This window comes from Mesoplodon bidens, assembly GCF_964165515.1.
Source record: "Mesoplodon bidens genome assembly, chromosome: 2".
Classification (NCBI taxonomy): Eukaryota; Metazoa; Chordata; class Mammalia; order Artiodactyla; family Ziphiidae; genus Mesoplodon; species Mesoplodon bidens.
Window position 1 is genome coordinate 107555872 of NC_138177.1, and position 27419 is coordinate 107583290.

The window sequence follows — 27419 nt, forward strand, 5'->3', positions numbered from 1 at the left end:
CTTAGATTTGCTTGTCTGTAAAGCTTCTAATTTCTCTTTCAAATCTGAATGAGATCATTGTTGGGTACTGTATTCTTGCTTGTAGGTTTTTCCCTTTCATCACTTTAAATATGTCCTGCCACTCTCTTCTGGCCTGCAGCGTTTCTGCTGAACAGTCAGCTGTTAACTTTATGGGGATTTCTGTTGTATGAATTTGTTGCTTTTCCCTTGCTGTTTTTAATATTTTTCTTTGAATTTAATTTTTGTTTGTTTGATTAATATGTGTGTTGTCATGTTTCTCCTTGGGTTTATCCTGTATGGAACTCTCTTTGCTTCCTGGACTTGATTGATGATTTCCTTTTCCATGTTTGGTAAGTTTTTGATGATAAACTGTTCCAATATTTTCTCAGCTCCTTTTCCTTTCTCTTTTTCTTCTGAGACCCCTATAATTTGAATTTTTGTGCAGTAAATATTGTATCAGTGGTCTCTGAGACTGTCCTCATTTCATTTCATTCTTCTTTATTTATTCTGTCCCATAGCAGTTATTTCCACCATTCTATTTTCCAGCTCACTTATCTGTTCTTCTCCCTCAGTTATTGTGCTGTTGATTCTGTCTAGTGTATTTTTCATTTCAGTTATTATGTTGTTCATCACTGATTGTTGTTTAGTTCTTCTAGGTTCTTGTTAAACATTTCTTGTATCTTCTTGGTCTGTGCCTCCATTCTATTTCTGAGATCTTTGATCATCTTTACTATTATTACTCTGAATTCTTTTTCAGGCAGCTCGCCTATTTCCTCTTCATTTATTTTATTTTATTTAATTAATTAATTAATTAATTTTTTGGTGGTATGCGGGCCTCTCACTGTTGTGGCCTCTCCCATTGTGGAGCACAGGCTCTGGATGTGCAGGCTCAGAGGCCATGGCTCATGGGCCCAGCCGCTCCACAGCATGTGGGATCTTCCCAGACCGGGGCATGAACCCATGTCCCCTGTATCGGCAGGTGGTCTCTCAACCACTGCACCACCAGGGAAGCCCCTCTTCATTTATTTGGTCTTGTGGGATTTTACCTTGCTCCTTCATCTGCAACATATTTCTCTGTTGTCTCATTTTGTCTAACCTACTGTGTTTATGGTCTCCTTTTTACAGTCTGCAGGGTTGTAGTTCCTCTTGCTTCTGTAATCTGCTCCCTGGTGAGTGGTCCAGGTGCTTGTGTAGGCTTCCTGGTGGGAGTGACTGGTGCCTGCACTTTGGTGGATGGAGCTGAGTCTTTTCCTTCTGATGGGCAGGGCCACATCAGCTGGTGTGTTTTGAGGTGTCTATGAGCTTAATATGACTTTAGGCGACTGTCTGCAGATGGGCATGGCTGTGTTTCTGTCTTGCTGGTTGTTTGTTGTGAGGTGTCTAGCACTGGAGCCTGCAGGCAGTTGCGTGGAGCTGGGTTTTTGTGTTAATATGGAGACTTCTGTGAGAGCGCACGCCTATTAATATTCCTTGAGCCCAGGACTTATCTCGTGGTCCAGCACTATGAACTCAGTGCTCCAAGCCCAGAGGTCCAGGCCCGACCCCTGACTGGGGACAAAGAGCCTTCAAGCTGCACAGTGTGGCCAAATAAAAGAGAAAGAAAAGAAAAGAAAAAATAAACAAGAAAAGAAAAGAAACAGACAAATAAAGCCCAAGACAAATAGCAAAAACAAAAACAAACAGCAGCAACAAGAACACAGCACTTATACACACATACAGATAAAGAAAAAATGGAAAGAAAACAAAAAAACCAAGAGAAGAAACAAACAAAAGAATTAAAAAGTGAGAACAGTCAATAAGCACTAAACTAACAAAAACAAAAAATGAAATATTAAACAAAAATAGAGCAAAGAAACAAAAAAGGGAAGAAAAAGTAAACTATACACACAAAAACAATCGAAAAGAAAAAAATAAACTAAAAAACAAAGAGCAAAACAAGAAAAAAAGTGAAACAACAAAAAAGTAAAGTAAAAATAGAAAAAAATATATATTAAAATAAATTTAAAATACATAAATAAAAGATAAACAATAACAAAAGCAACAATACCAGCAAGTGAACAAAATAAAACAAACAAAAAAGAATAATAGTAGTAAGAATATTTTCCTGGGGCCTCCTCTGTCAGTGTCCTTGCTTCCACAGTGAGCCACAGCCAATCCCCGCCTCTCCAGGAGGCCTTCCAGTACCTCTAGGTAGGTCTCTGGACCTGCTGTGGGCACTGTGGGGCCAGCTCAGACTCTGACCTGGCCCGTCTCCCACGTGTATTTGCCCCAGTGTCCACTGCTGCAAAGGCTAGATCAGTATCTGTTGTGGGAACACTCATTGTCTCTTCAGTTATTCCACGCATGCAGGATTTACCTAGACTATCTTGGGGATTTAATCCACTGTTTGTGCAGCTGCATGGAAAGATTTCCACTCCTGTTACTTAGTCGCACTACCCCTGGGTCTCAGCTTTGGTTTTGACTCTGCTTCTTTGTGTGCACCGCCGTCAGGCATCTGTTCCCTGCCCAAGCAAGAGGGAGCAAAAGTAGTGGCTGATTGGGGCACACTTACTCACTCAGGCCAGGGAGGGGTATGGCTATCACAATTAGGTTTTTCATGAGTTGCCAGTGGCAGGGACCAGCAGGCAGTTGCAACAGACTGTGGTGTGCTTGCTCTGGTGGGAGTCCCCACCAGTGCCCACAGAGGCAGGAGCTGCTGTCTTGGGGTGGTGATGGCCCCACCCTCCACATGCACTCAACAATGGCGCCTCACTTTCCAGGCAGACCTCGCGTCCTCTAGAGACATTCCTGGCCATGCGCCCCCTCACTCCCATCCCTCTGCTGTATCCATGCAACCAATACTGCTCCTCTCCCCAGATCCTCTTCCAACCCCATGCTTTAGCACTCAGCTCCCACCAGCATTGGAGGACTCTCATCCCAGGCAGGGGCTCCCAGGGTTGATCCCCAAAGAGGCTTTGGGATGATCGGCACTCAGGCCCTCGGAGCCCACACGGGTGGAGGAGACCTCCGCCAGAGGGGTGGGTGAGCTTGCTCAGATGGGAGTCCCTCCCAGTGCCCGGGGAGGCTGAAGAAGCTGCCGGTTGGGGAAAGGGGTTGTAATGTGGCCCCGCCTCTTGAGCACCACTCAACAATGATGCCCTGCTTTTATGGCATCCTGGACTTTTTCTGCAAACTTTCCTGGTGGTGGAGCTCCTTACTCCTGTCCATTCAGGCTGCCTTTTCACAGCCAACAGCTGTCCCCTCCCTGGGTCCACACTCCAAATCCCACTTTCCAGCACCCAGCACCCCTCCACAACAGGCAACTCATGACTCAGGCTGGAATGCGCAGTGCTGCAGTGTAGACCATTCAATAAGTTCTTACTTTTTTCTGCCTTTCACATACTGTCTGCTGCATTCCCCTTTGGTCCCCTGAAGGTCCTTTTTTGTCCCAGCTGATTTTCCCACTATGAGGAAGTTTTTCTGAGTGCTGGGATCTCCCCTCTCTCACCTTCAGCTTCCTGCCAGAGTTGCTGGTTCCTTTTTTGATTCCTCTTTTCTTTTTTTCTTCCTTCTTTCATCTTACCCAATTGTGAGGGGATTTTTCTTGTCCTTTTAAGTGTCTGAAGTCTTCTGCTAATGTTCAGCAGGTGCTCTATGAGAAGAGTTCCATTTGTAGATGTATTCTTGAGGTATTTGTGAAGAGCGACAAATTCCGCATCCTCCTATTCTGCCATCTTGACTCAGGAATACTTTTTAATGGGTTACTATTACCTGAAAAACTTCAGCAACCAGAGCTTAATCTCACTAAGGAAATTTAAACTCAATATTGGACCAAATGATCTTAGACAAATTTGTACCATATAAAGAGTTCCAGGTTACTATCAGTGCTATAACTTCCCAAGACTCACATGCTTGTCTTCCTTATCAAATATTCCTTTAGTTCTATATAGAGAAAAGAAGCTAATCAGATTGGAAGTTGCCATGCAAAAAATCACATTGAAAGAAAAGGACTTAAAAATTAAAAACATATATCACAAAATATATTTTACTAGTGCCTGGGTAGTTACATATTTCAGAGAAGGATATTTATACTTTAAAAAGTCAAGAATAGGGAATTACCTGTGGTCCAGTGGTTAGGACTCTGCGCTCTCACTGCCAGGGGCTTGGGTTCAATCTCTGGTTGGGGAACTAAGATCCCACAAGCCTCGTGGTGCAACCAAAAAAAAAAAAACCAAACAAACAAATCAAGAATAAAACACTGACATACCCACCAGTCAGATGACAAAATCCTTCATTTTACCTTTCTCACGACATCACCTTTTCCCTTCTTACAGCCTGTCCAATAAAGGCCAACTCAATAGATTTGGGGCTTCTTCAAATTCCAAAGAAATGTCTGGCCTTGACAGGTTCCTGGAAGAAAACCTCTAAGTCCTTGAAATCCCTGCCTCCTAAGAATATTTTGTATATCTATGTAGAGCTTAGAGCCATACCAGGTAGTTTATGCTGACAATGTGATGTATGGTGAGGGTCTTGGGGTAGACTGTATCAGTTTGACATCTGAAGGGTCTGGAGTCTGAGTAACTAAGATCAGTCTGAGTAATTAAGAGGATTCCCACATGACTGCCTCCAGTTATACTACTGGACGCCAAGGCTTGGATCAGCTGCCCTGGTTGGCAATATCCCATACATCTTGTCACACATTGTTTCTGGGAGACTTAGATGTTGCCTGTACAATTCCACTGGGAGAGGACAATTAGAAGTCTTGCCTGGTCTCTCCTGGAATGCATTCTATGCACCTTTTGCTTTTGCTGATTTTGACTTGTAGCCTTTCATTGTAATGGACTGTAACTTTGAGCATAGAACTTTTTTGAGATTTTTGTGTATTTCTATTGAATTATTGAACCCATAGGGTGGCTTTGGAGACTCTTGAGTCCAGCTGGCCCGCAAAATGGGATTTTGTAGAATGACTCTGACTCAGTGAAACAAGACGAAATCATGGTTTTGGGAAAGGAAGTAGGAGTGGTGGTGATGAAGATGGTCTTATTGTGCCCTAACTGAATAGGGCCTTAGTCGTCTCAATCCACAATCTTTAAATAGACTTTTAACAGGGTTCTCGCTACAGCCATCAATGAGATCTTAAATAGAGCCTTTCAATTATAAAATATCGGATTTGACCTTATACTTAATATGGGATTCTGAACGATGTAAAATTTGCTTTGTTTGTTTCTAGATCTGCATGTGTCATCCTATAAAGTAGAGAAGAAAATTCTTTGACTCAGCATGGAGCTTGATGAACAATTTTTCACACAGGGTCAGCATTGAATTATTTTTTAAATGTGGGTGGCCATGATACCTCATTTGGAATTGAGAGTTAATTAGCATCAAACCTACATTACCTCTCAGAAGGCATCATTTGGACTAGAACACATTATAGGGATAATTCTCAGGTCTGGCCTATCATTAACCTCTCCTTACCCCAGTGAGATGGTGCTGAGGGAGTCTTAGGAAGATTCAAATGATGGATACTCTCAGTACCTAGGTCCAAAAGTCTGAAAATATTGGATGACCCCCTCACAGAGTACTCTAAGGTGGTAGAGAAGCAGACATTCACCCTTAGCTGCTGAAGTTGTTAAATGCAATATTTCACCTCTTGATAATTGGGAGTTTTCAAAAGTAGACTCTCTCTTTTGTAAGTTCAAGAAGAACTGCTTAATGAAGGATTTAAAAAGAAATCTGAGGAATAAATCAAGAGATAAATCTACTGAAAAAAGAGATTGAAACAGCTAAAAACAATGAAAACTCAGGATTTTCACAGTTTCTTGATGAAGTTGGCAATGGGATCATTATGGGACTACATGGTGATGCTAACTAAGCTTTTTGAAAGAAGAAAACCTTATTTTAAACTAGTCATGCACAAATTAAAGCAAGAATATCCCGTGCAATTCTGAAATAACAATTATACACGAGGGGGATCCCTCTGTAATCATATGATAAAACAATCCAACAATTAGCACACTGGTACTGACACCTAACTATCTAAGCAGCAATCAAACAGAAGAGAAAGTTTAGAAATAGACTCAAATTCATATTGAAATTTCAATACTAGATGGATCTGGTGTTTGGCATTACTGAAAGAATATGGAGAATTCAGTAAATCTAATACCATTTTTCTCTTTTTTGTTGAAGTACATTTGATTTACAATATTTTGTTAGTTTCAGGTGTACAGCATACACCAAGTGATTCAGATATATATATATTTCAGCTCCTTTTCCATTGTAGGCTATTACATAATATCGAATTTATTTCCTGTGCTATATGGTAAATCCTTGTTATCTATTTTACATATAGTGATATGTATCTGTTAATCCCATACTACTAATTAAGCCCTCCTGCCCCTCTTTCCCCTTTGTTTTCTGTTTTGTAAATAAGTTCACTTGTATTATTTCTTTTATTTCTTTGAATCATCTTCAGTTTCCTTTATCAATACTTTATTGTTCTCAGCTTATAGGTCTTTGACCCTGTTGGTTAGGTTTATAATTATATATTTTATTTTTTTGATCCAATTTTAAATGGGATTGTTCTTTTATTTCTCTTAGATATTTCATTGTTAGTGTAAAGAAATTCAATAGATTTATGTATATTAATCTTGTATTCTGCTATGTTGCTAAACTTATTTATTAGTTCTAATAGTTTTTTTTGTTTTTTGTTTTTTTTGTGGTACGCAGGCCTCTCACTGTTGTAGCCTCTCCCGTTGCGGAGCACAGGCTCCGGACATGCAGGCCCAGCGGCCACGGCTCACCAGCCTAGCCGCTCCGTGGCATGTGGGATCTTCCCGGACTGGGGCACGAACTCATGTCCCCTGCATCAGCAGGCGGACTCTCAACCACTGCACCACAAGGGAAGCTCCAGTTCTAATAGTTTTTGTGTGGCATCTTTAGGGTTTTCTACATAGAGTATCATGTCATCTGCATACAATGCCAATTTTACCTCTTCCCTTCCAGTTTGTTTTTCTTTTTCTTTTCTGATTGCTGTGCCTAGGACTTCTAATTCTATGTTGAATAGAAGTGGTGAGAGTGGGCATCCTTGTCTTGTTCCAGAATTCAGCAGGAAGGTTTTCAGCTTTTCACCATTCAGTGTTATATCAACTGTATGTTTGTCATAAATGGCTTTTATTATGTTGAGATATGTTCCCTTTATACCCTCTTTGGTGAGAGGTAGCCATATGAAAAAAATACAAAATTGGAGACTCCCTTATTCCTTTTACCAAAATAAATTTCAGATGGATCAGGTTGAAACATGAAAAACTGAACTAAAAAGTTAGACAAAGGGCAAGATGAAGAAAATATTTGCAACTTATATCAGACAAGGAGGTAATTTCTTCATGCCATTAGAAGTCTTGCATATATCAGTGAGAAAAAGAGCAATGGCTTCACAAAAAGAATGAGCAAAAATCGTAGAAGAAAATACGGATGTTATTTACTGATAACAAGCACATGTGCAAATCAAAACTATGAGTTACATGTTTCCACTTCTAAAATTATCAAGAAATAACACATTTGTTGTGACACTTAGTTGGCAAAGGGCTTGGGGAGAGGGGAATCTCTCATATTTGCTAGTTGCAATACAGATGGTAAAATTATTTATCAAAATTCTGAATGCATGCAAACCTCTGACCCAGCAAGTCCGCATTAGGAATCTATCTTACAGATATACTTGCTGTGGTGGAAAATGACTTATGTCTCAGGATATTTGTTGCAGCATTGTTGTGATGGCAAAAGATTGAAAAAACTCCAAAATCCACCTGTCAGGTACTAGAAATGTAAGTCATGGGACATATGTATAAAGGAATACAGTCACTAAAATAAAGAGGGACATACTATTTTAAGTAATGTGAGAAAATCTGCAGGATTCAATGTAAAGTGAAAAAAAGATGCATAAACTGTATAATTTAAATCATCACATGGATAAAATAATAATTTGTCCCACTCCTAATCTTCTGTCATCATGAAGTTTTGCCTTCTTATTTGCTTACCAGGATAAAATACCTTTTTTGGTCTACGCAACTACATCAAATGCCCAGGTTCTGTCCAAACCATGGGGGCCAGGACAATCTTTCAGTCCAAGCAGCATTTCCTATGACCTCTCTTAGTATAAACAACATCAATATGGCCAGTTGGGCCCTAATGTCTGATAGAGTTTTGGATGTAGTTAGTGCATTTTAAATACTTTAGCAAATAAATAACTAGTTGAATTGCAATACCTGTTACATAGAAAATACTCAGAAAATATTACTTGAAATAGGTTTCTTTTTCAAATTGGAAAATATCATCATATATGTGTACTTCTATAATGAAAAATATTGATAATTCACATTCATTGAAAATAAATTTCCAAAACACACAAAAATATAAAAATACACTTCAATCCTTGTAATGACCTAGAAATGCTGTTAATTTTAGTGTGCTTATTCTTCTAGGATTTTATCCTTGCCTTACTGATTTATGTTTCTTTTAATTAGATCCATACTGTACATACCACAAATTAAATGATTCTTATCAATATTTCCAAGTTTATCTGCATGCAATAAATCACTTTGGGTTATCTGGGAAGTGGTTAGATCGGTAGACAGGAAATTCAGATCACAAAATTCACATAAACTGTCTATCCTCTCTGAAATGATTTTTGGTTCTCTGTCACAAACAAAGAGTTTATTGGTCAGAAGAAAAACATGTGACTTCCGAGCATTAGTCGGATTTCAATGTAGCCCTGCTCCACTTTCACTTTCATTCTCAGTTATATTAATAGAAAATGGAGTATCAAATTTTGTCCTGAAGTTGACTCAGAAATTTCACACCCACAGAAGGTGAGGATAAACTTTAAACCTTATCATTTGCAAAATATTAATTAGACAGAAGAAGTTAGAGAAGGCAAGAGGAGAGACAGGTAAATTGTTGAGTTCTTCCCCAGTTTCTCTCAGATAAACACTGCATATAGCCACAAATCTGTTGACTTACTGGTCATTTCCTCGTCTGAGTCTATATTCCTGATAGCTTGGATAAGAATCTGAATTTTAGATCAGGTTTTAAATTGTCCAGATTTTCCACAAAAAGGGTCCAAATTCTATTTGCTAACTGCGACCTAAAAGAAGCAAGAGCTTTTATTTTCTGTGGGTTTTTTTGCTGCTGTTGTTATTGTTGTTGTTGTTTTAACTTTGTTTTGCGGTACAGCATTTATAAGTAAATGTCCTAAGGGGGCCTTTTATTAGTAGAAGAACCTTTGCAGTAATTTTTAAAGCTTTAAATGAAAGCATAACATAGAAACAGAAAAGTGCTCAGCTCAAAAGTGTTCAGTACGTGAAGCACACAAAATGAACCCATTCCTGTAATTGTTACTTAGGCAAAAAAATAAAAAAGGGAGCAGTCTCAATACCCCAGAAACTTCCTTATGCCCCTTTCACTCAATAACCCCTCCATCCTGCTCAAAGATGCCCACTCTCCTTACTTTTCTCATCAGAAGCTAAGTTTGCCTCTTTGTGAGCTTTACGTAAATGGAATTAAACAACATGTATTCTATTGTGTCCAGTTTGTTTTCCTCAATATTATAACTGTGAGGTTAATCCATGTTGTTGGGTTTAACTATAGTTTCACTATTTTCTTTACTATAAGACATTCCATTGAACAAATACATCACAGATTATTTAGCTATTTTACTGTGGATGGACATTTGGGTTACATTCACTTCAGAGCTTTTATATATACTGCTGCTAAGATCATTCTGTCCCTATTTTTTAATGCACATGTAATCACATTTCTGTTGGATGTGTACTTAGGAGTAAAATGGCCAGGTCATAGAGAACTTAAGTTCAACTTAAGCAGATGATTCCAAACAGTTTTCCTGAGTGTACGTTGAGTCATCTTGAAATAAACATATGTTTCCTGAAAGAAAAATAACTTTTCAGAAGCATTACTAGTCTGAAATAATGTGTGTATATTTAATGATTCTACCTCTTCATAGTGGCAGACAGTTTATATTTATTTGGATATGGTGTATCCATGGCAGTTAACAAAATAATGTGTGGAATGAACTTTGCTGTAAGTAGATATCTCTGATTCAACAGGCTGTGTATAATATCCCAGGAAGTGGGAGGAGCAAAATGGATGAAAAGGAGAGAAGAGGAAGAGGACAAGACAGAAGAAGGAAAAGAGAAAGGAAAAAAGGCATCAAGGATGCTGATTCTGTCAAACTTTGGTGAAATATACTGGGCATCCAATGTTAGCAAAAGTTAGCTACAGCTTTCCTCAGTTATAAGGACTTGATCTCTTTCTTCAGGTGTGATCATTTCTCCTAAACTTTGGGAAGAATATTTGCTGGGTAGCTCTGCCACTGTGACCTAACTCTGGTGGTCAGGTTTGGGGTGGAGTACCCCAAGATACACAGAAGTAGCCCATCTGACAACCAGAACCTACTACGACCTGGGGCCCTGGACCCTTCAGAGAGCACTCATACACCTGAAACTAATACAACACTGTTAATCAACTATACTCCAATATAAAATAAAAAATTAAAAAATAATAGGTAACCAACAAGGACCTGCTGTATTACACAGGGAACTCTATGCAATATTCTGTAATAACTTATATAGAAAAAGAATCTGAAAAAGAATGGATATATGTATAACTGAATCACTTTGCTGTACACCTGAAACTAACACAACGTTATAAATCAACTATACTTCAGTATAAAATAAAAATTAAATTAAAAAAAATAATGAGAGAGAGAAAGAGGGAGGGCAGGCAACATTCCTTGATTCAGCTGGTGAGGAAGGACTCTTTCTTTGGGCTTGGATCAGTGCCCAGCCCTCATCCCCTCCTTTTCAGTTGTTGTGTCTCAGTAAGTACAGGGTCACTATCCTTATCCCAGTTAAGTTTCAACTCTAGAAATTGCCAAGTTTAATTTAAGGCATTTTTAAAAAGCTGTCTCTGATATTGTTGCATATACTTTTAGAGATATGACAGAATTTTAAGCTGTAAATATGATTCTGTTTTATGAGATGAGCTCAGAATAACCCAGGTAAAGATTATAGTTTTCTAGCTGCTCTTGCATCTAGGTGCGGCCATGTGCACATGGAGGATGAGCAGCAGTATATGTCCCTTACTTGTGGGTCTGGGCCAGAGAATTTTGAGCCTGTTCTCCACCAGTCACTCCTGTTCAACTTACTGTCTGGATACCAGATGATGTGGCAGTAGTTAACCTTTGAACTTGCAGATGTACCTTGTCTTAGTGGGTACCGCACAACAAATGGGAGGAAGCTGAAACTCTGAATGACTCTGTGGAACCTAGAGTAGTGGAACCATAAAATAATATGTCTTCTGAGCTGTAGCACCAGCCTCCTAAGCCATCTCTATCTCTAGTGTTCTCACCTTATTCTCTCTTCCTGCCATTAGAGAGAGGAAGCTCAGACATGACTCTGAGCATGCCTAGTAACCTTCAAAGTCTCTATCTGCCTGTGGATTAGAGTCCATGAGCCAGGTCTTTCAACTTTATTCTCAGTGAGCCTATTACACTGACTACATGGACCTGGCTGTTCCCCAGCACCTAGCCCCTACATGTGTATATTTGGTCATTGCCTTCCTTTGCTTTAAAATATGTTTCCTCCAATTCCCCTTTCTGAAATCTGAATCACTCTTTAAAATCCAACAGAAATGATACCTCCTCATTGAAGCTATCTATAACCTTCCAGACATAATTAACTGTTGCTTTTGTAGAAAATAAGCACTTTATTTATGACATCATATTTTACACTCAATCACGTCTTGCTTTATTTTATAATATTTGTCTCCTTCAAGGTGTAGGTTGGATGTAGGTGAGAACCTTGCTCTGTTCATCTTTAAATATGCAATAGTGATGGACCTCACAATTGTATTACATGTACCAGTAAGTTGTACCACCAAGTGTTGCAGGAAAAAAATCAAGTATTAAAAAATACCAAGTAAGAGAATTATTAAAAATTGCTCAGGGACTTCCCTGGTGGCACAATGGTTAAGAATCTGCCAATGCAGGTGACATGGGTTTGATCCCTGGTCCGGGAAGATCCCACATGCGGCGGAGCAACTAAGCCTGTGCACCACCATTACCGAGCCTGCGCTCTAGAGCCCTCAAGCCACAACTACTGAGCCCGCACACCACAACTACTGAAGGCTGAGTGCCTAGAGCCCATGCTCTGTAACAAGAGAAGCCACCGCAATGAGAAGCACACACATCACAAGGAAGAGTAGCCCCCTCTCGCCGCAAGTAGAGAAAGCCCTAGCGCAGCAACGAAGACCCAATGCAGCCAAAAATAATAAATAAATTAATTTTTAAAAATTGTTCACACTAAAATTCAAATATGAGGGGAAGAACCTTAATAAACAATAAAACCAGAAAACTTAGTGAAAATATTTGAAGCATTTGCCAGCTTTAAAAAATTTGTTGATGATTATGATTTCTTTACTCATTTTGAGTAAATATACACTTTTGAATTTGTACCTTTATATTATTTTATTTGAAATAAACACTCAAAACATAAAACCTCCAGACGGCCATTCCCATAGATCCACTACAAAAAAAAAAAAAAAAAAGGAAAAGTATGCTACAAAATAGTAGTGATTATTTCTGGAATGTAAAATTAGGAGTTTCATAAACTCACTTATTGTTAATGAAAAAGTACGTATGTTAATAACAAGAGCACTTTAAAGAGAGAGAGAGAGAGAAACAAAAAGAGATTCAAAGCAAAAAATTGAAACCAAAAAAATCCTGATTGCCTCCCCCCAGAAGTACCCCTGAGAGACGGGCTGCTGAATCATCTCAGCTCACTGCTACTTTTCTCACATTCATACCTTCTGCTCTGTCCCCACTGTGGTGTCAAGGACACCTAAGCCAGTGGAGGAGGGGCTGGCCTGGATTTCGCCCTCACTCTGGTGTCTCCAGCCTCGGTTAAAAAAGATAAAAGCCTGTAACAGTTAAACCCAGGAGAGGCGCGTGTCCTTTCGATTTCGTTTCTTATAAACCTCACCCATAACAGGATGGCTATAATAACTTGCTTGCTTTTCAGCTTCTAAAGAGAAGAGTTGTTTTCCGGAGGAGCCAGACGCAAGAGGAACCCCAGGGTAGAGCCAGAGCAGCTGAGAACTTGTCCCCCGGCTGCAGCGCCTGCGCCAAGTAAGCTTGCTTCTAAAGTTTACCTTCCAAGCACATTTCCGTTAAATAACAAAAATAAATCCCCCAGCCCAGACCCCACGCTGCAAGAGGGGAGGCTGCCAGCGGCCGGGGCGGGACTGTGTGAGACCAGAGGGGTGCTTTGCTGGGGTAGCTCAGCGTCTTGTTTGGATCTGGGGCGGCTGCGAAGCATGTCCCCAGATGCGCTTCTCTCCCTCGGGCCTCAGTCCAGGGCTGCAGCAAAGAGACCTGCTTGGGAGGAGGAGTGCATCCTACCTTATCTGAGGAAAGGGAGCTGACTTCCTTTTTAGGACTGAGGGACCAAATCCCACCTCCTAGAAGGGGAGCTGGGTGGGGAGCTCCCTCCTGCCCCCTCCTTCCCTCCTCAGACACTTCCTGACCGCACTCCGCTGGGCACTGTAAAAACAGAAAAGAAGGTCCTCGACATACAATTTAAACATTTCAAAAAAATTCTTGTATTGACCATATGTAATATTCCAAAGATTCTGCAAAGCTGTATTTATATGAAATAATTCATTCTCTCTCTTTCTAAACAACCCTTAAAAATAACAATAAGGTCTAAGGCTGTTTTTGTATGCTTCTTTGTTTCCAAATGTGTAGCCCCTACCAAACAAACAAGTAAAAACAATCCATAAATTACTGTTATTTTCAGTTTCAATTTTTTGCTCTGTTTCCTTTGTGAGAATGAAAAGAATTCCTCAGTTTGCTATCAACTTCCTTAAGATAGCAGCAGAAAAGTGGAAGGAGGAAAGAGAGCAAGGGTGAGTGAGAAACAACTGGGATCTTTTTCTGGAACTCACTGATCTGAAGAGCTGTGGAGCAGAAATGCTGATTTATCAACTTTCTTTTGCATGCAAATTAGTCTTGAGCTCAAAACTCTCAATTTCTGATTCAAATGGTATGTGAGGAATGGAGAGGTCCTGGGAATGTAGCCTGATAGTCTGGACTGCAGGGTTCAGATGCTGGCTTTACTTATGAGAAAGCTCAGCTTTTCCATTTAGACCAGTGGTAGGTACAACGTGACAGCCTCACATAGTGTCACATAATCAGGACAGCGCAGGTGGAGTGGAAAGAACCCTGCCTGGAGAGATGAGAGATTAGGGTCTCCTCCTGGCTCTTTGGAGGGGGGAGCAGGGGAGGGAAGCATTTTTTCCATCCATGACCTCAAGTTTCCTCAGTATATATGCATTAAGAGAGACTTATCGCTGGTTCTCATCTGGTGCTTCACACTAGATTCACCTCCTACACTTTTTTTTTTTTTTGAATGAAGACCATACTTGGCTCAGACAGTTCTGCCTGCCTTTATTTATTGAATAAGGAAAGAAATGAGACCCCCAAAACAAATGGACTACCTAAGGTCTGAAGCCTCACTCTCACCCCCGGTTGCATCCTTAAAAGTTGGGAAACAAGCATGTTGTCTCCTGGTCTTGGCTGTAAGTCATTGCTCAGGCCCAAGCTTGCCTCTGACACTTCCCAGGGCAGCTTCTTTCTGGGTACAGTTTGAAAATTGGGAAGGACCAACTCAGCACTCCTGGGAAATAAGTAGTTCCTTCTTCTTCCTTAATGAAGTCCTGTGGTAGACATATCCAGGAGTTATGCAGACTCACTTGAGGGCAGAGTTTGGTTCTGAGTCTTTTCACATGGATATTTTTGAACAGTTATGTGTAGGGTGCAGAAATCGGTCTCTTGTTATTCTTCATTGACTTTTTAATTAAGATACACTTTTTGTTGGCTTATTACATACATCTTCTTCTTGATATTGATGCACATTTGTATTTCCAAAAACAAAATCAATTTCCCAGTGACTCAATTTCCCTGCACAGAGGGTGATTCTTAAACTGTGTGGCCAAAAGTATTTTGATGACTTCTAAAAAAGAAGAAAGAAAAGCTGTTTCCCTTTTGGAATCCCAAACTCCTTCAGTTCCTTGAATAGTATAAATGGTTCTATAGATATTGCATTTCATTGATCTGTCATATGTCAAACTGGAATTGTCAATTTAAAAGCTCAGATTCTGATGAATACTTGCTATCCTCATCACTAGTTCCACAGCTGTTCTCAACAACTAAGATCAAGAGACAGAAGAGATGCATGAAATCCATGTTTTAACATTTCATGGCTTGTGTTCCCAAGGTCATAGTAGTCCCAGGTCTTCCCTCAGCATTGGCTTCACTGATCAGTTTTCTCTTAGCATCTGCTTAAGCCTTAGGTTTGGGGAGAGGACGGTCAGGTGAGGCGATGACTGCTTCTCAGTAATGATGTTTGCCCTCCACCCCCCCCCACCTCCCTGGCTTTGGGTAGAGACAGTGCACTGCATCATAAGATGTGACTGCCTTGTGCCAGCAATAACATCCAACCTGAGATCCTCACAGTATCAGGAGCACTTTCACCCTTGTGGAGTCATTATAAGGGCAGAATTAAAAATAGATGAATTTATTTATTTATTTATGGCTGTGTTGGGTCTTCGTTGTTGCGCGTGGGCTTTCTCTAGTTGCAGCGAGTGGGGGCTACTCTTTGTTGCCGTGCACAGGCTTCTCATTGTGGTGGCTTCTCTTGTTGCAGAGCACAGGGTCTAGGCACATGGGCTTCAGTAGCTGTGGCACATGGGCTCAGTAGTTGTGGCTCATGGGTTCTCGAGCGCAGGCTCAGTAGTTGTGGTGCACAGGCTTAGTCGCTCTGCAGCATGTGGAATCCTCCCGAACCAGGGCTCGAACCCGTGTCCTCTGCATTGGCAGGCGGATTCTTAACCACTGCACCACCAGGGAAGCCCGGAAAAATAGATGAGTTTTTAATTGTAGGCCTTAGCCTATGCATACTGTGTCAGGGATGCAGGAAGAAAGAATGACTGAACTCAGAGACTGCTGAAGTGCAGCCTAGATACGAAGACCTTCTTCCCAGAGAGGCACAGGGTGGTGATTATCCCTGTTAGTGTTGGAATGGTGGTTTAGGAACCCCAGAAAGAGCTGTTGTTTTTCAGCTTTTCTTTTTGGTTACTCATTTTGTGTCTCTTTCCTCCAAGTTTCCCTGAAATATAATTAAGGAATAGAGTTTCCACTAGGACCACAATGTAGGTTGGCCTCAGAAACCATCAGGGCATTGATGGATATTTGAAGGGAAAGGGCCAAGCATTTACAATTATCAAACTTGTTTTAATGAAGACTCTCTTATTTTATCAGCCTGTGGCTTGGACAGCAAGCTTATCTTTGGTCCTATGGTTCCCTGCACTGTGCACATGAATGTGGTCATGGAAAAAGTCAGTATTAAGAGCTTGGAATGACTGAGATTTTTTTCAGGGCCCTTCTATGCACATTTTCTTCATGGCAGAAGCACCAGTGAAATAAATAAAGATCTCATTAAAGGTAAATATGTGACCAAGTATAAAAAACAACATTTTGTAACTCTATTTTTTGTTCTCAACTATATTTAAGAGATCAATTTCTTAAAGAAAATTAGCCGGGCTTCCCTGGTGGCACAGTGGTTGAGAGTCCGCCTGCCGATGCAGGGGACATGGGTTCATGCCCCGGTCTGGGAACATCCCACATGCCGCAGAGCGGCTAGGCCCGTGAGCCATGGCCGCTGAGCCTGCGCGTCTGGAGCCTGTGCTCCTCAACGAGAGAGGCCACAACAGTGAGAGGCCTGCGTACTGCCAAAAAGAAAAAAAAAAGAAAATTAGCTTAAAATCTAGTATCATTTTATCTTTGATTTGTAAATGCACATTTTTTCTACATAATTTAAGAGACTAATGCTTTAATAAAAACACTGATTAGTTCATGTTTTTGGGCACACAATATAAAAGAGTCATTTGTGACATCAACAACTGAAAAAGATGGGAACAGAACTGTAAAGGAGCAGAGATTTTGTATATTATTCAGGTTAAGCTGGTAAACTTAAAGCACAATGTTACAGCTTTAGTATATTAAATGTAACCCCCATGGTAACCACAGAGAAAATAGCTGTAGAGTATACACAAAAGGAAATAATTGGGGAATTAAAATATTTTAGTACAAAAAGTCAGCTAAACAGATAATGATGCAGGAAATGAGGGACAAAAGAGTCATAAGGTATATAGAAAACAAATAGCTAAATGATAGAAATAATCGCTCTTTAACAGGAATTACTCTAAATATAGATAGATTAAACTGTGCAATCAAAGGACTGAGATTGGCAGAATTGATTTTTAAAAAATGATCCAACTATATGCTGTCTGTAGGAGACTTACATTGGAGCCAAAGACACAAATAGGTTGATAGTGAAAGGATGGAAGAAGATACTCATGAAAACAGTAACCAAAGGAGAGCATAGGTAGCTATATGAACATCAGAAAAAAATAGACTTTAAAATAAAAAATCTGTTACAAGACACAAAGAAGGACATTATATATCAATAAAAATTTCAATATAGAAAGAAGGTCTAAGAATCATAAGCATTTGTATACCTAATAACAGAACCTTCAAAATATACAGAGCACAAATTGACAGAATTGAAATGAAAATAAAGAGTTCTATGATAATATTTGGAGACTTCAGTATCCAACTCTTAATAATGGATAGAATAACCAGACAGAAGAAAATTAAGGAGATCTGAGAGTTTCACTGGTGAATTCTGCCAGACCAAACTGAACTTCATCAACAACGCTATCAACAGAGTAAAACTGCAAATCAGATAGTGGGAGAAAATGTTTGTAAGTCATATATCTAATTAGGGATTAATATCCACGATATATAGAGAACCCCTAAAACTCACAAATGCAGAAACAGACAACCGTATCCAAAAATGGGCAAAGGACTTGAACAGACATTTCACCAAAGACGATATACAGACGACCAGTAAGCACATGAAAAGTTGCTTTACAACACTAGTCATTAGGGAAATACAAATATACACTAAAATGAGAAACTACCTCACACCCACTAAAATGACTACTATCAAAAAATAGAAAATAACTAGTGTCAGAGAGGATGTGGAGAAATTGCAACCCTTGTGTGCTGTTGATCGGAATGTGAAATGATACAGCCATTGTGGGAAACAGTATGATAGTTCCCCTCAAAAATGCAAAGTTGAATTTCCATTTGATCTAGCAATTCTACTTACGAATATATATTCAAAAGTATTTAAAGCAGCATCTCAAAAAGATATTTGTATATGCATTTTCATAGCATCATTACACACAATAGGTAAAATGTGGAAGTCACACAAATGTCCATCAGTGGATGAATGTAAAAGCAAAATGTGATATATGCATATGATGGAATATTTTTAGCCTTACTTAGAAATGAAGGAAATTCTGACATATAGCACAACATGAATGACTCTAGAGGACATTATGCTGAGTGAAATAAGCCAGTCACAGAAAGACAGATGCCATGTTATTCCACTTACATGAGGTACTTTGAGTAGTAAAAATCATAGATACAGAAAACAGAATGGTGTTTACCAAGGGCTGGGAAAATGGAGATTGGGGAGTTATTGTTTAATGAATATAGAGTTTCGGTTTTATAAGATGAAAACTGTTCTGGAGGTGGATGGTGGTGATGATTGCACACAGTATGAATGTATTTAATACCACAGGGCTATATACTTAAAAATGGTTAAGATGGTAAATATTACATTATGTATATTTTACTACAATTAAAGAAATGGAAAAAAAAAGCACTTCTATAAAAATTTTCCAACTGATTTTTGAAAGGGGAGGTTTAATTCTCTTTATGAACCTCCTTGATCAAATACCATCCCCTTACAGAAATGGTGGTTTGTAGATCCATAGAACAAAAACAGTCTTCATCCAGGAGGCTACAAACAATTATCATTGGAAGAGATTGTTTCACATTTATAGAGCACTGTTGTAAGAGCTTTGAAAATCATCAGGTAGGAATGAATTGAGTCCTACATCACAGAACTTTATCAGATAAAAATAACTAGTCAAAACTGAGTTTTTTTGTAGACGTTTCCCTTAGAAACTTCACTGGTGGCTTTTGTTACACATATAGACTCAGGCTTGGGAATCTGGGTTTTACAACCACTCTAGGTGATTCTTGTGTACATCAAATTTGAAAACTACTTCTCTTTTTAAAATTTATTTTTATTTATTTATTTTAATCTTTTTACTTTTAATGTAATTTTTAAATGTTATACTCCATTTACAGTTATTACAAAATATTGACTATATTCCCCATGTTGTACAATACATCCTTGTAGCCTATCTTCTGAGCAGGAGTGAACAACACTACTTTGTTAATGTGAAGCTAAAATTTGTGATTCTTTCATAGCTGAGACAACACAGATTAGTTTTATAAAAAAGGCTTTGCAGTAAAATCCACATTTTTTTGCAGGTTCCCTTAATCTTGTCTCTGAAAAGGGGAATGCAAATCTAGTGATTATAATGCGGTGATTAGGGGTTATATTTTACCTCCATATGACTTATTCCTCAGAGCCTGAAGAATCTAATAAAGGAAAGGTGAACAGAAACTGTGTGTTTTCAGCAGATTATTGTTTTGTTCTAATGAATAATTTATTCTCACAACTCATATCTCTGGAATTTACACTTCATAGAATGCATTAAAATACATTAATGGACTAATTTGTCATTGTAGTTTTTGCAGATTAATTTTCATCTAATATCAAGGAATAAAAACATGAAAAAATGTCTTTCATAAATCTGAGGTGAACTAGAGCCCCTGGTGAGCACTACCTGTGCCAGGAAAGAGCCAGGTCTGGAAACTGTGGAGTGGTGTGTGGTGTGAGGGCTGACTCTGCAGAAGTAAGAGGAGCCCGTCAGGTCACAAGAAGACACTAGTGAGAATCTTTTTGGTACAGGAGAGTCTACAGAAAGCCCCAGGAAGTTACTAATAAAGGTGTATGGAGGAACCAATGTTTTTGAGGAGGGTTATTTTGTCAGATATTTGGGTGCAAAGCGCAGAATATGCAAACAGACCTTCCAGGTTTCAAATCCTGGTTCTATCACTTATTCACTATGTGCTTTGGGCAAATACCTTAGATTTTCTGTGCCCCACTAATCTCATTTGCAAAGTGGGTATAGTAAGGGATGTAAGTAAGGCATGTATGGGGAATGTAAGCAAATATTAGACTGTCAATAAATGCTTAAATATTATTATTTTACAGAAGCAAAACACTAGAGACAATACCCTATATTTCATCATTGACTTCAGCAGAGACTTGGGAAATAATGAGGCAGCACTCTGCAGAGGTCTAGCAATAGCCTACATTTTGTGCCATAGAAAAGTACAGAAGTGCTGACATACACATGCTTTGGATGACTCTGAAGCAAGAGAATAACTTGGTGATTATATTGCTCTGTGAGAGTCTCTTGGGTTTTCAAGTTATCATAGCCTCCAAGGAGACATCTTATATAATAAGTGCTAATTTCAGAGAGAACACAAAAAACATCTATATTTTTTAATCCAGAGAAATCTAAATTTCAAACAATTGGTTCCTTAAGGTTAGGTGGAATTTCAATAGGGACAAATGTAATCTCATATAACTGCCCTAATTATTTACCTCTTATCTATTTAATTTTTTAAAAATTATTTTTACTGAGATAAAATTGATATAAAACATGGTGTAAGTTTAAGGTGTACAAGGTGTTGATTTGATACATTTATATATTGAAGTATGATTATCACTGTAGCCGTAGCTAACATCTCTATCACGTTACCTAATTATTAAGGTATCTTTTTGTAGTGGGAAGGATTAAGACGTAGTCTCTTAGCAACTTTGAAATTTATAATGCAGTATTGTTGTCTATAATCTCTATGCTGTGCATTAGATCTCCAGGACTTATTTATTTACTAGTTGAAATTTTGTACCCTTACACCATATATCCCCAGCTCTTCCACCCTATTGCCATCCTCTTTTTTTTTTTGATATAAAAAATTATTTTATTTTCTTATTAGGTTTATAAAATTTGGCAACCATGCCCATTTCCCTAAAAGTACTGCCTTTGGATTATACAACTTGGAGGTCAAGAATAATTAATGCTTCAAAGTCCTTCTCCTTCTTTGCCCAACTCCTGTTCAAATTTGTCTTTGTGTAAAGAAAGAAACGTTCTGCTTCCCTTCAGAGGCGCATTGGTTTCTGAACCTTGGGAAATGGGTGATGTTACCACACGGTCAGGCAGAGTTTCCAATGGCAACCAAGCAAGTAAAGACGAAGCCTCTTTTGGCAGATACAAATTCCAGTTGCTTCATCATCTTCATTTTGCAGCAAACACTCTGCTTTTCCAGTGTCTTGAGGCTGCCCACATTTCTTGGCTCATGGCCCCTTCCTCTGTCTTCAAAGCCAGCAACATTATTCCTTTCTGTGCCTTTCCTCCATAGCCGCAGCTTCCTCTGGCTCTCTCCTTCCCCCTTCCTCTGACTCTCTCCGCCATCCTCTTGTAGCCACCATTCTACTCTGTTTTTTACAAGTTCAGCTATTTAAGACTCCACACATAAGTGATATCATACAGTATTTTTCTTTCTCTGTTTGACTTATTTAGTATGATGCCCTCAAGGTCCACACATGTTTTCATAAATAACAGCATTTCCTTCTTTCTCAGGGAGAAATTATATTTCCTTGTATAGATGTACTACAACTTTTAATCCATTCATCCATTGATGGACACTTAGGTTGTTTCCATATCTTGGCTATTGTCACTAATATCACAGTAAACATGGGAGTGTATATATCTTTTCAATATCTTGTTTCCATTTCCTGTGGGTATATACCCAGAAGTAGAAGTACTGGATCATATAGTAATCCTACTTTTAATTATTTGAGGAATATTCATACTGTTTTCCATAGTGGCTGAACCAATTTCTGTTCCTCCCAGCAGGGCACAAGTGTTCCTTTACCTTCACATCCTCACCAATACTTGTCTCTTGTCTTCCTGATAATAACCATTCTAGCAGATGTGAAGTGATCATTCATTGTGGCTTTGATTTGCATTTCCCTGATGATTAGTGACATTGAGCATCTTTTCATATACCTGTGAGCCATTGGGATGTCTAATATGAAACGTTTATTTCATTCCTATGGCCATTTTATAATTGAATTATTTATTTAATTTTTTTTTTGTTCTAGAGTTGTATGATTGTGCAGTAACCTGGAGAACTGTAAAGATTAATAGAAAAAAACACTAATTTAGTAGAAGGAGATGTGGTTTATGAAGATTTTCATACTACATAGGATTAAAAAATCATTTTAGATTTGTAGTTTCAGATTTATTGATCATTAATCATTGCTTCCCTAAATTTCCTGCCTTATTCAGGACTGTGGATTCTTGTGGTGACCTTCTGGATGCCTTCAACAATGGGAGGTTCCTTGTTTGGAGAACCTCTGTCCTAGTGTGGAAATTAAGTGGCTATGCAGAAGGAGGTTCCCACCAAAACTGTCCCGGCACTGTCAAAGGCGGCCTATAGACAAGATGTAATGGAGTACTCCATCAAATACGACAAACCAGAGTTGCTAAAACAGTACATGGTAATTTGTCTCAATAGTTGATTCTTCATGTCACTTCCGCTACCTTGAGGCCACCTTATTGTCCACAGGTTTATTACCGTTCGTAGTAGAAGGATCCTGATTCTTTTAAGTAAGAGAGTTCTAATAGACTATATTACTCCAATTTATCTCCTCCTCTCCCAAGCTCAGGCACTTTTTCTGGAAATCTGTCTGACCTCTGAAACAAAGTCAGTAAAGAGACTCAGATGTCCTCCTTGACTGAATACTTGAAAACACACAAGTTATGTTGAGCTTGTTGCTTTTACTGTGTACTCTCTCCCATTCATAGTAAGCCAAGTTCCTCTGGGAAGATTCTCTTACCAGATCTTTCTTTATCTTTGCTTTTAGTTGTCTTACTGTTAATCATGCCCTGTAGATAGAACCTCAGGATGCTACAGCTGCGAGGAACCATAGAGTTATGTAATACAAACCGAACATTTCACACGGAAGGCTCAGGGAACTTAGAAACTTCCTAGTAGTCTTAAAGAGAGTATAGTAGTCTTAAAGACAGTATTTCAGTTTTTTTTTTTTTCTGAGAGATGAGTAATTCAAGTTTCTTTAACTAGTTTTATTGAGCTATTAAACAAGCACCATAAATTTAATGCATTTAAAATGTATAGTTGATACACATGTACCAAGGTCAATGTCCAATGATTTCATGTGGGGATGGTGTATTTGGAAATATTCCGGGAAGAGGTGTGGTATGTAAACTGTGAAATATTTTTACATATTATCCAGGGTGGGATGTCTCCAGAAGAACTGTAAGTGGAAGAAAAATTATGAAAAATATGAAAGCGTTCAAGGTTACCTATGTGTAAAACTGCACATTCTTCTGACTGGTGGAAGCTAGCATGTGGCAGGGATGGGGTGGGAGGGGTGGGGGGCAGGGTGGAGGAGGCAGCACTGGCAAGGAGGCTGCATGGGGAGTGAGGTAGGCAGAATCTTGGAAATTTTACTTGTAGGCAGTGGGAAGCAACCAGCTTATGTTATTTGAAACAGTTGATTTCTCAGAATATTTCAATGGAATTCCAGGTTTGACCTGCCTGACATGTTTTTACCCCTTTCTGTCTCCAGAGCTCAGGTAAGATAAAAGAGGAACTAGAGGAATGCTTCATGAATAAAGGTGAGCTCCTTCAGGACACAGAAAATCCTTAGCAGGTACAGGGGAGAACTCAGCTCACACAGGGGTGGGTAGGTTCCTGCAATGCTCTCTGAGACTCTGACAGGAGGAACTTCCAGAAGCAGGGACCTCCTTCTATGAGCACACTCTGTTTCATCTCAAAATAACAAGAAGAGTTGTGGTTATAGGTCCAGGCAGCCAGTCAGGGCCTTTCCTAGCAAAGGAACTGCCCTTGATGTGTGGTCACGGGTGAATTCAGACATGTCCATCTCAAAACTGCCTTTGATGCATGGTCACAGGTGAATTCAGACATGTCCATTTGCTTGTTCAAGACAGTTTGGTCACTGAGAAAGTGGAGGTTTGGGGGATGAAGGGTTGTAGCTCTCAGGGCTGACTTTTGTTTTCTTCCCTCTCTAATATCTTCCTGGAGCAACAGAGCAGGCCAAAAGAGAGGCAGCTGAGAAGGAAAAGGATCCTCTTGAGCAAAAGTTTAAAGAGCTGCTGCAAATGTTAGAGGATCAAGAAAGAGCCTTCAAGGGATTTAGAGTCAAAATCACAGACGAGATGAGAGAAAGAGACAACCTTCTGAGAAAGTTGAACGAGAGGATTCAGATGCTGGAGGTAATCTGGTCTGGGTCTGGGCAGTGACCATGGAAATAGTCCTCAAACCTCAGGAAGGGGTGGGTGAAAATTAAAACAAAGTCCTAGAGAGAAGCACCATTGCCCTTCACTGCTTTTGATTCATTAGAAGCTCTGAGATTTTAATGGCTTATATCCAGGCATTTGAGTTCTGATCACAGCAAGTTTTCTGAAGATCTCAGGAGGACCTTGGTACCTCCAAGCATTTATAGAATATAAATAACTTTTCCAGGGCTTGTGCTGCTCTTTTGAGGGATTCCTGGATGACCTCATGGATTCAATATTTTATGGGTTCTCAGGATTATCAAGTAGACATTCTGAGAGTATCTAATATCAACAGGAAAAGTTACTGAAGCAGTACATGTAATTTGTCTTAATCGTTGATTCTTCATGTTACCCCCTCTACCTCGAGGCCACCTTATTGCCCACAGATTTACTACTATTCATAGTAGTAGGATCCTGATTCCTGTGGGTAAGAGTCTAAATCACTATATTACTCCAAGTTATCTCCTCCTCTTCCAAACTCAGGCACTTTTTCTGGACATCTGTCTAACCTCTGAAGCAAAGCAAAAGCACTCAGATGTCCTCCTTGACAGAACATGTCCAAAGTTTCCTGATGTGCTTGGAGCACACTTAGGTTATGTTGAGCTTGTTGCTTTTTCTGTACTTCTTTCCATTCACAGTAAGCTAAGTTCCTCTGAGAAGATGCTCTTACCAGATCATTCTTTATCTTTATTTTGCTTTTAGTTGTAGTACTGTTCATCATACCCTATAGATAGAATCTCAGGTTGTTACAGCTGCGGTGAACCATAGAGATTCTATAATGTAAATCCAACATCTCATAAGCATGGCTCAGGGAGTTACTAGTAGCCGAAAAGAGAGTATTGCAATATTTTTTCTGAGATGGAGTGATTCAGTTTTAAGCAGTTTTATTGAGATATAATTTAAAAACTATCAATATAAATCTTGTTTATTAAAAATATACAATTGATGCAAATGTACCCATGTAAATGTACAGTGATTTCACATGGGGAAGGTGTTTTCTGAAATCTTCCTGGAAGGGGTATGTAAAGTAAGTTTTGAAAAACTTGTACATCTTATTCAAAGTGGGATGTATCAGAAGAGCCACAAGCAGAAAAAACAGCATGTGAAAAATATAAAAAAACCCCAAATTACCTATTTGTAAAACTGCACATTCTTCTGACTGGTGGAAGCTAGCATTTGGGGGGAAGCAACACTGGCAGAGAGGTAGGCAAGATCTGGAAACTTTACTTGTAGGCAGTGGGAAGCAACCAGGGAATGTTACTTGAAACAGTTGATTTCTCAGAATATTTCAGTGGATGTTCAGGTTTGACCTGCCTGACACGTCTTTGCCCCTTTGTGTCTCCAGATCATAAGAAAAATAACAGAAGAACAAGAGGAACACCACATGAAGAAAGGTGAACTCCTTCATGTTTCAGAAAAGACCTCAGCAGGTACAAGGGAGGGCTCAGCTCACAGTGGGGTGGGTAGGTTCCTGCAATGCCCTTTCAGACTCTCACATGAGGAACTCCCAGAAGCAGGGATCTTCCTCTCCTCCTGTGGACTCACCCTGCTTCATCTGAAAATAACAAGGAGAGTTGTGGTTATAGGTCCAGGCAGCCAGTAGTGGCCTTCCCTAGCACATTCCCACATGTGCCCTGATATGTGGTCACAGGTGGATTCACACCTGTCCATCTGCTTTTTCCAGTCAGTTTTGTCACTGAGAATGTCGAGGTTTGGGGGATGAGGGGTTGTAGCTCTCAGGATTGACTGTTGTTTCCTTCCCTCTCTAAATCTTCCTGGAACAGAAGAGTGTGCCAAAAGAGAGGCAGCTGAGAGGGAAAAAGACCCTTCTGAGCAAAAGGTTAAAGAGCTGTGGCAAAAGTTGGAGGACCAAAGGAGACTCTTGGAAGGATTAAGAGCCAAAATTACAGAGGAGATAAGAGAAAGAGAGAAGACCTCAGCAGGTACAGGGGAGGGTTCTGCCCACAGTGGTGTGGGTAGCTGCCTGCAGTGCCCTGTGAGACTTGGACAGGAGGAACTTCCTGAAACAGGGACCTTCTTCTCCTTCCCGGAACACACTCTACTACATGTGAAAACAACAAGGCAAGCTGGTGTAGGTCCAGCCAGGCAGCCAGGGCCATTCCTAGCACATTTCCAAAGCTGCCCTTGATGTGTGGTCACAGGTGAATTTAGATGTGTCCACCTGCTTTGTCTACAGTTTGGTCACTGAGAAAGTGGGGGGTTGGATACAGGAGGGTGTAGCTCTCAGATCTGACTCTTGTTTTCTTCCTACTTTAAATTCTTCCTGGGCTCTCGGGGAAGATGACGGAAGAGTAAGACTCGGAGGTCACCTTCCTCCCCACAGATACATCAGAAATTCATCTACACGTGGAACAACTCCTACAGAACACCTACTGAACGCTGACAGAAGACCTCAGACCCCCCAAAAGGCAAGAAACTCCCCACATACCTGGATAGGGCAAAAGAAAAAAGAATAAACAGAGACAAAAGGATAGGGACGGGACCTGCATCAGTGGGAGGGAGCCGTGAAGGAGGAAAGGTTTCCACACACCACAAGCCCCTTCGCGGGCGGAGACTGCAGGTGGCGGAGGGGGAAAGCTTCGGAGTAGCGGAGGAGAGCACAGCAACAGGGGTGTGGAGGGCAAAGCGGAGAGATTCCGGCACAGAGGATCGGTGCCCTCAGGCACACACCAGCCCGAGAGGCTTGTCTGCTCGGCCGCCGGGGCGGGCGGGGCTGGGAGCTGAGGCTCGGGTATCGGCTTTCAGTCGGATCACAGGGAGAGGACTGGGGCTGGCGGCAGGAAGAGAGCCTGAAGGGGTTAGTGCACCACGGCTAGCCCGGAGGGAGTCCGGGGAAAGGGTCTGGAGCTGCCGAAGAGGCAAGAGGCTTTTTCTTCCCTTTTGTTTCCTGGTGCGCGAGGAGAGGG

The 27419-nt window shown here is 40.0% G+C and overlaps 1 protein-coding gene across 1 annotated transcript; it reads left to right on the forward strand.

Moving 5' to 3' along the window:
• Positions 1–8782: 8782 nt before the first annotated feature.
• Positions 8783–26969, forward strand: LOC308630307 (uncharacterized protein; the record flags this gene model as incomplete). Its single annotated transcript, XM_081258845.1, has 8 exons — positions 8783–8843; positions 13071–13177; positions 22459–22670; positions 23763–23811; positions 24245–24429; positions 25838–25922; positions 26277–26435; positions 26794–26969. Exons 3-8 carry the CDS (start codon positions 22554–22556, stop codon positions 26967–26969), a joined length of 771 nt encoding a protein of 256 aa, XP_081114971.1. The 5' UTR covers positions 8783–8843; positions 13071–13177; positions 22459–22553.
• Between the last annotated feature and the right edge of the window lie 450 nt (positions 26970–27419).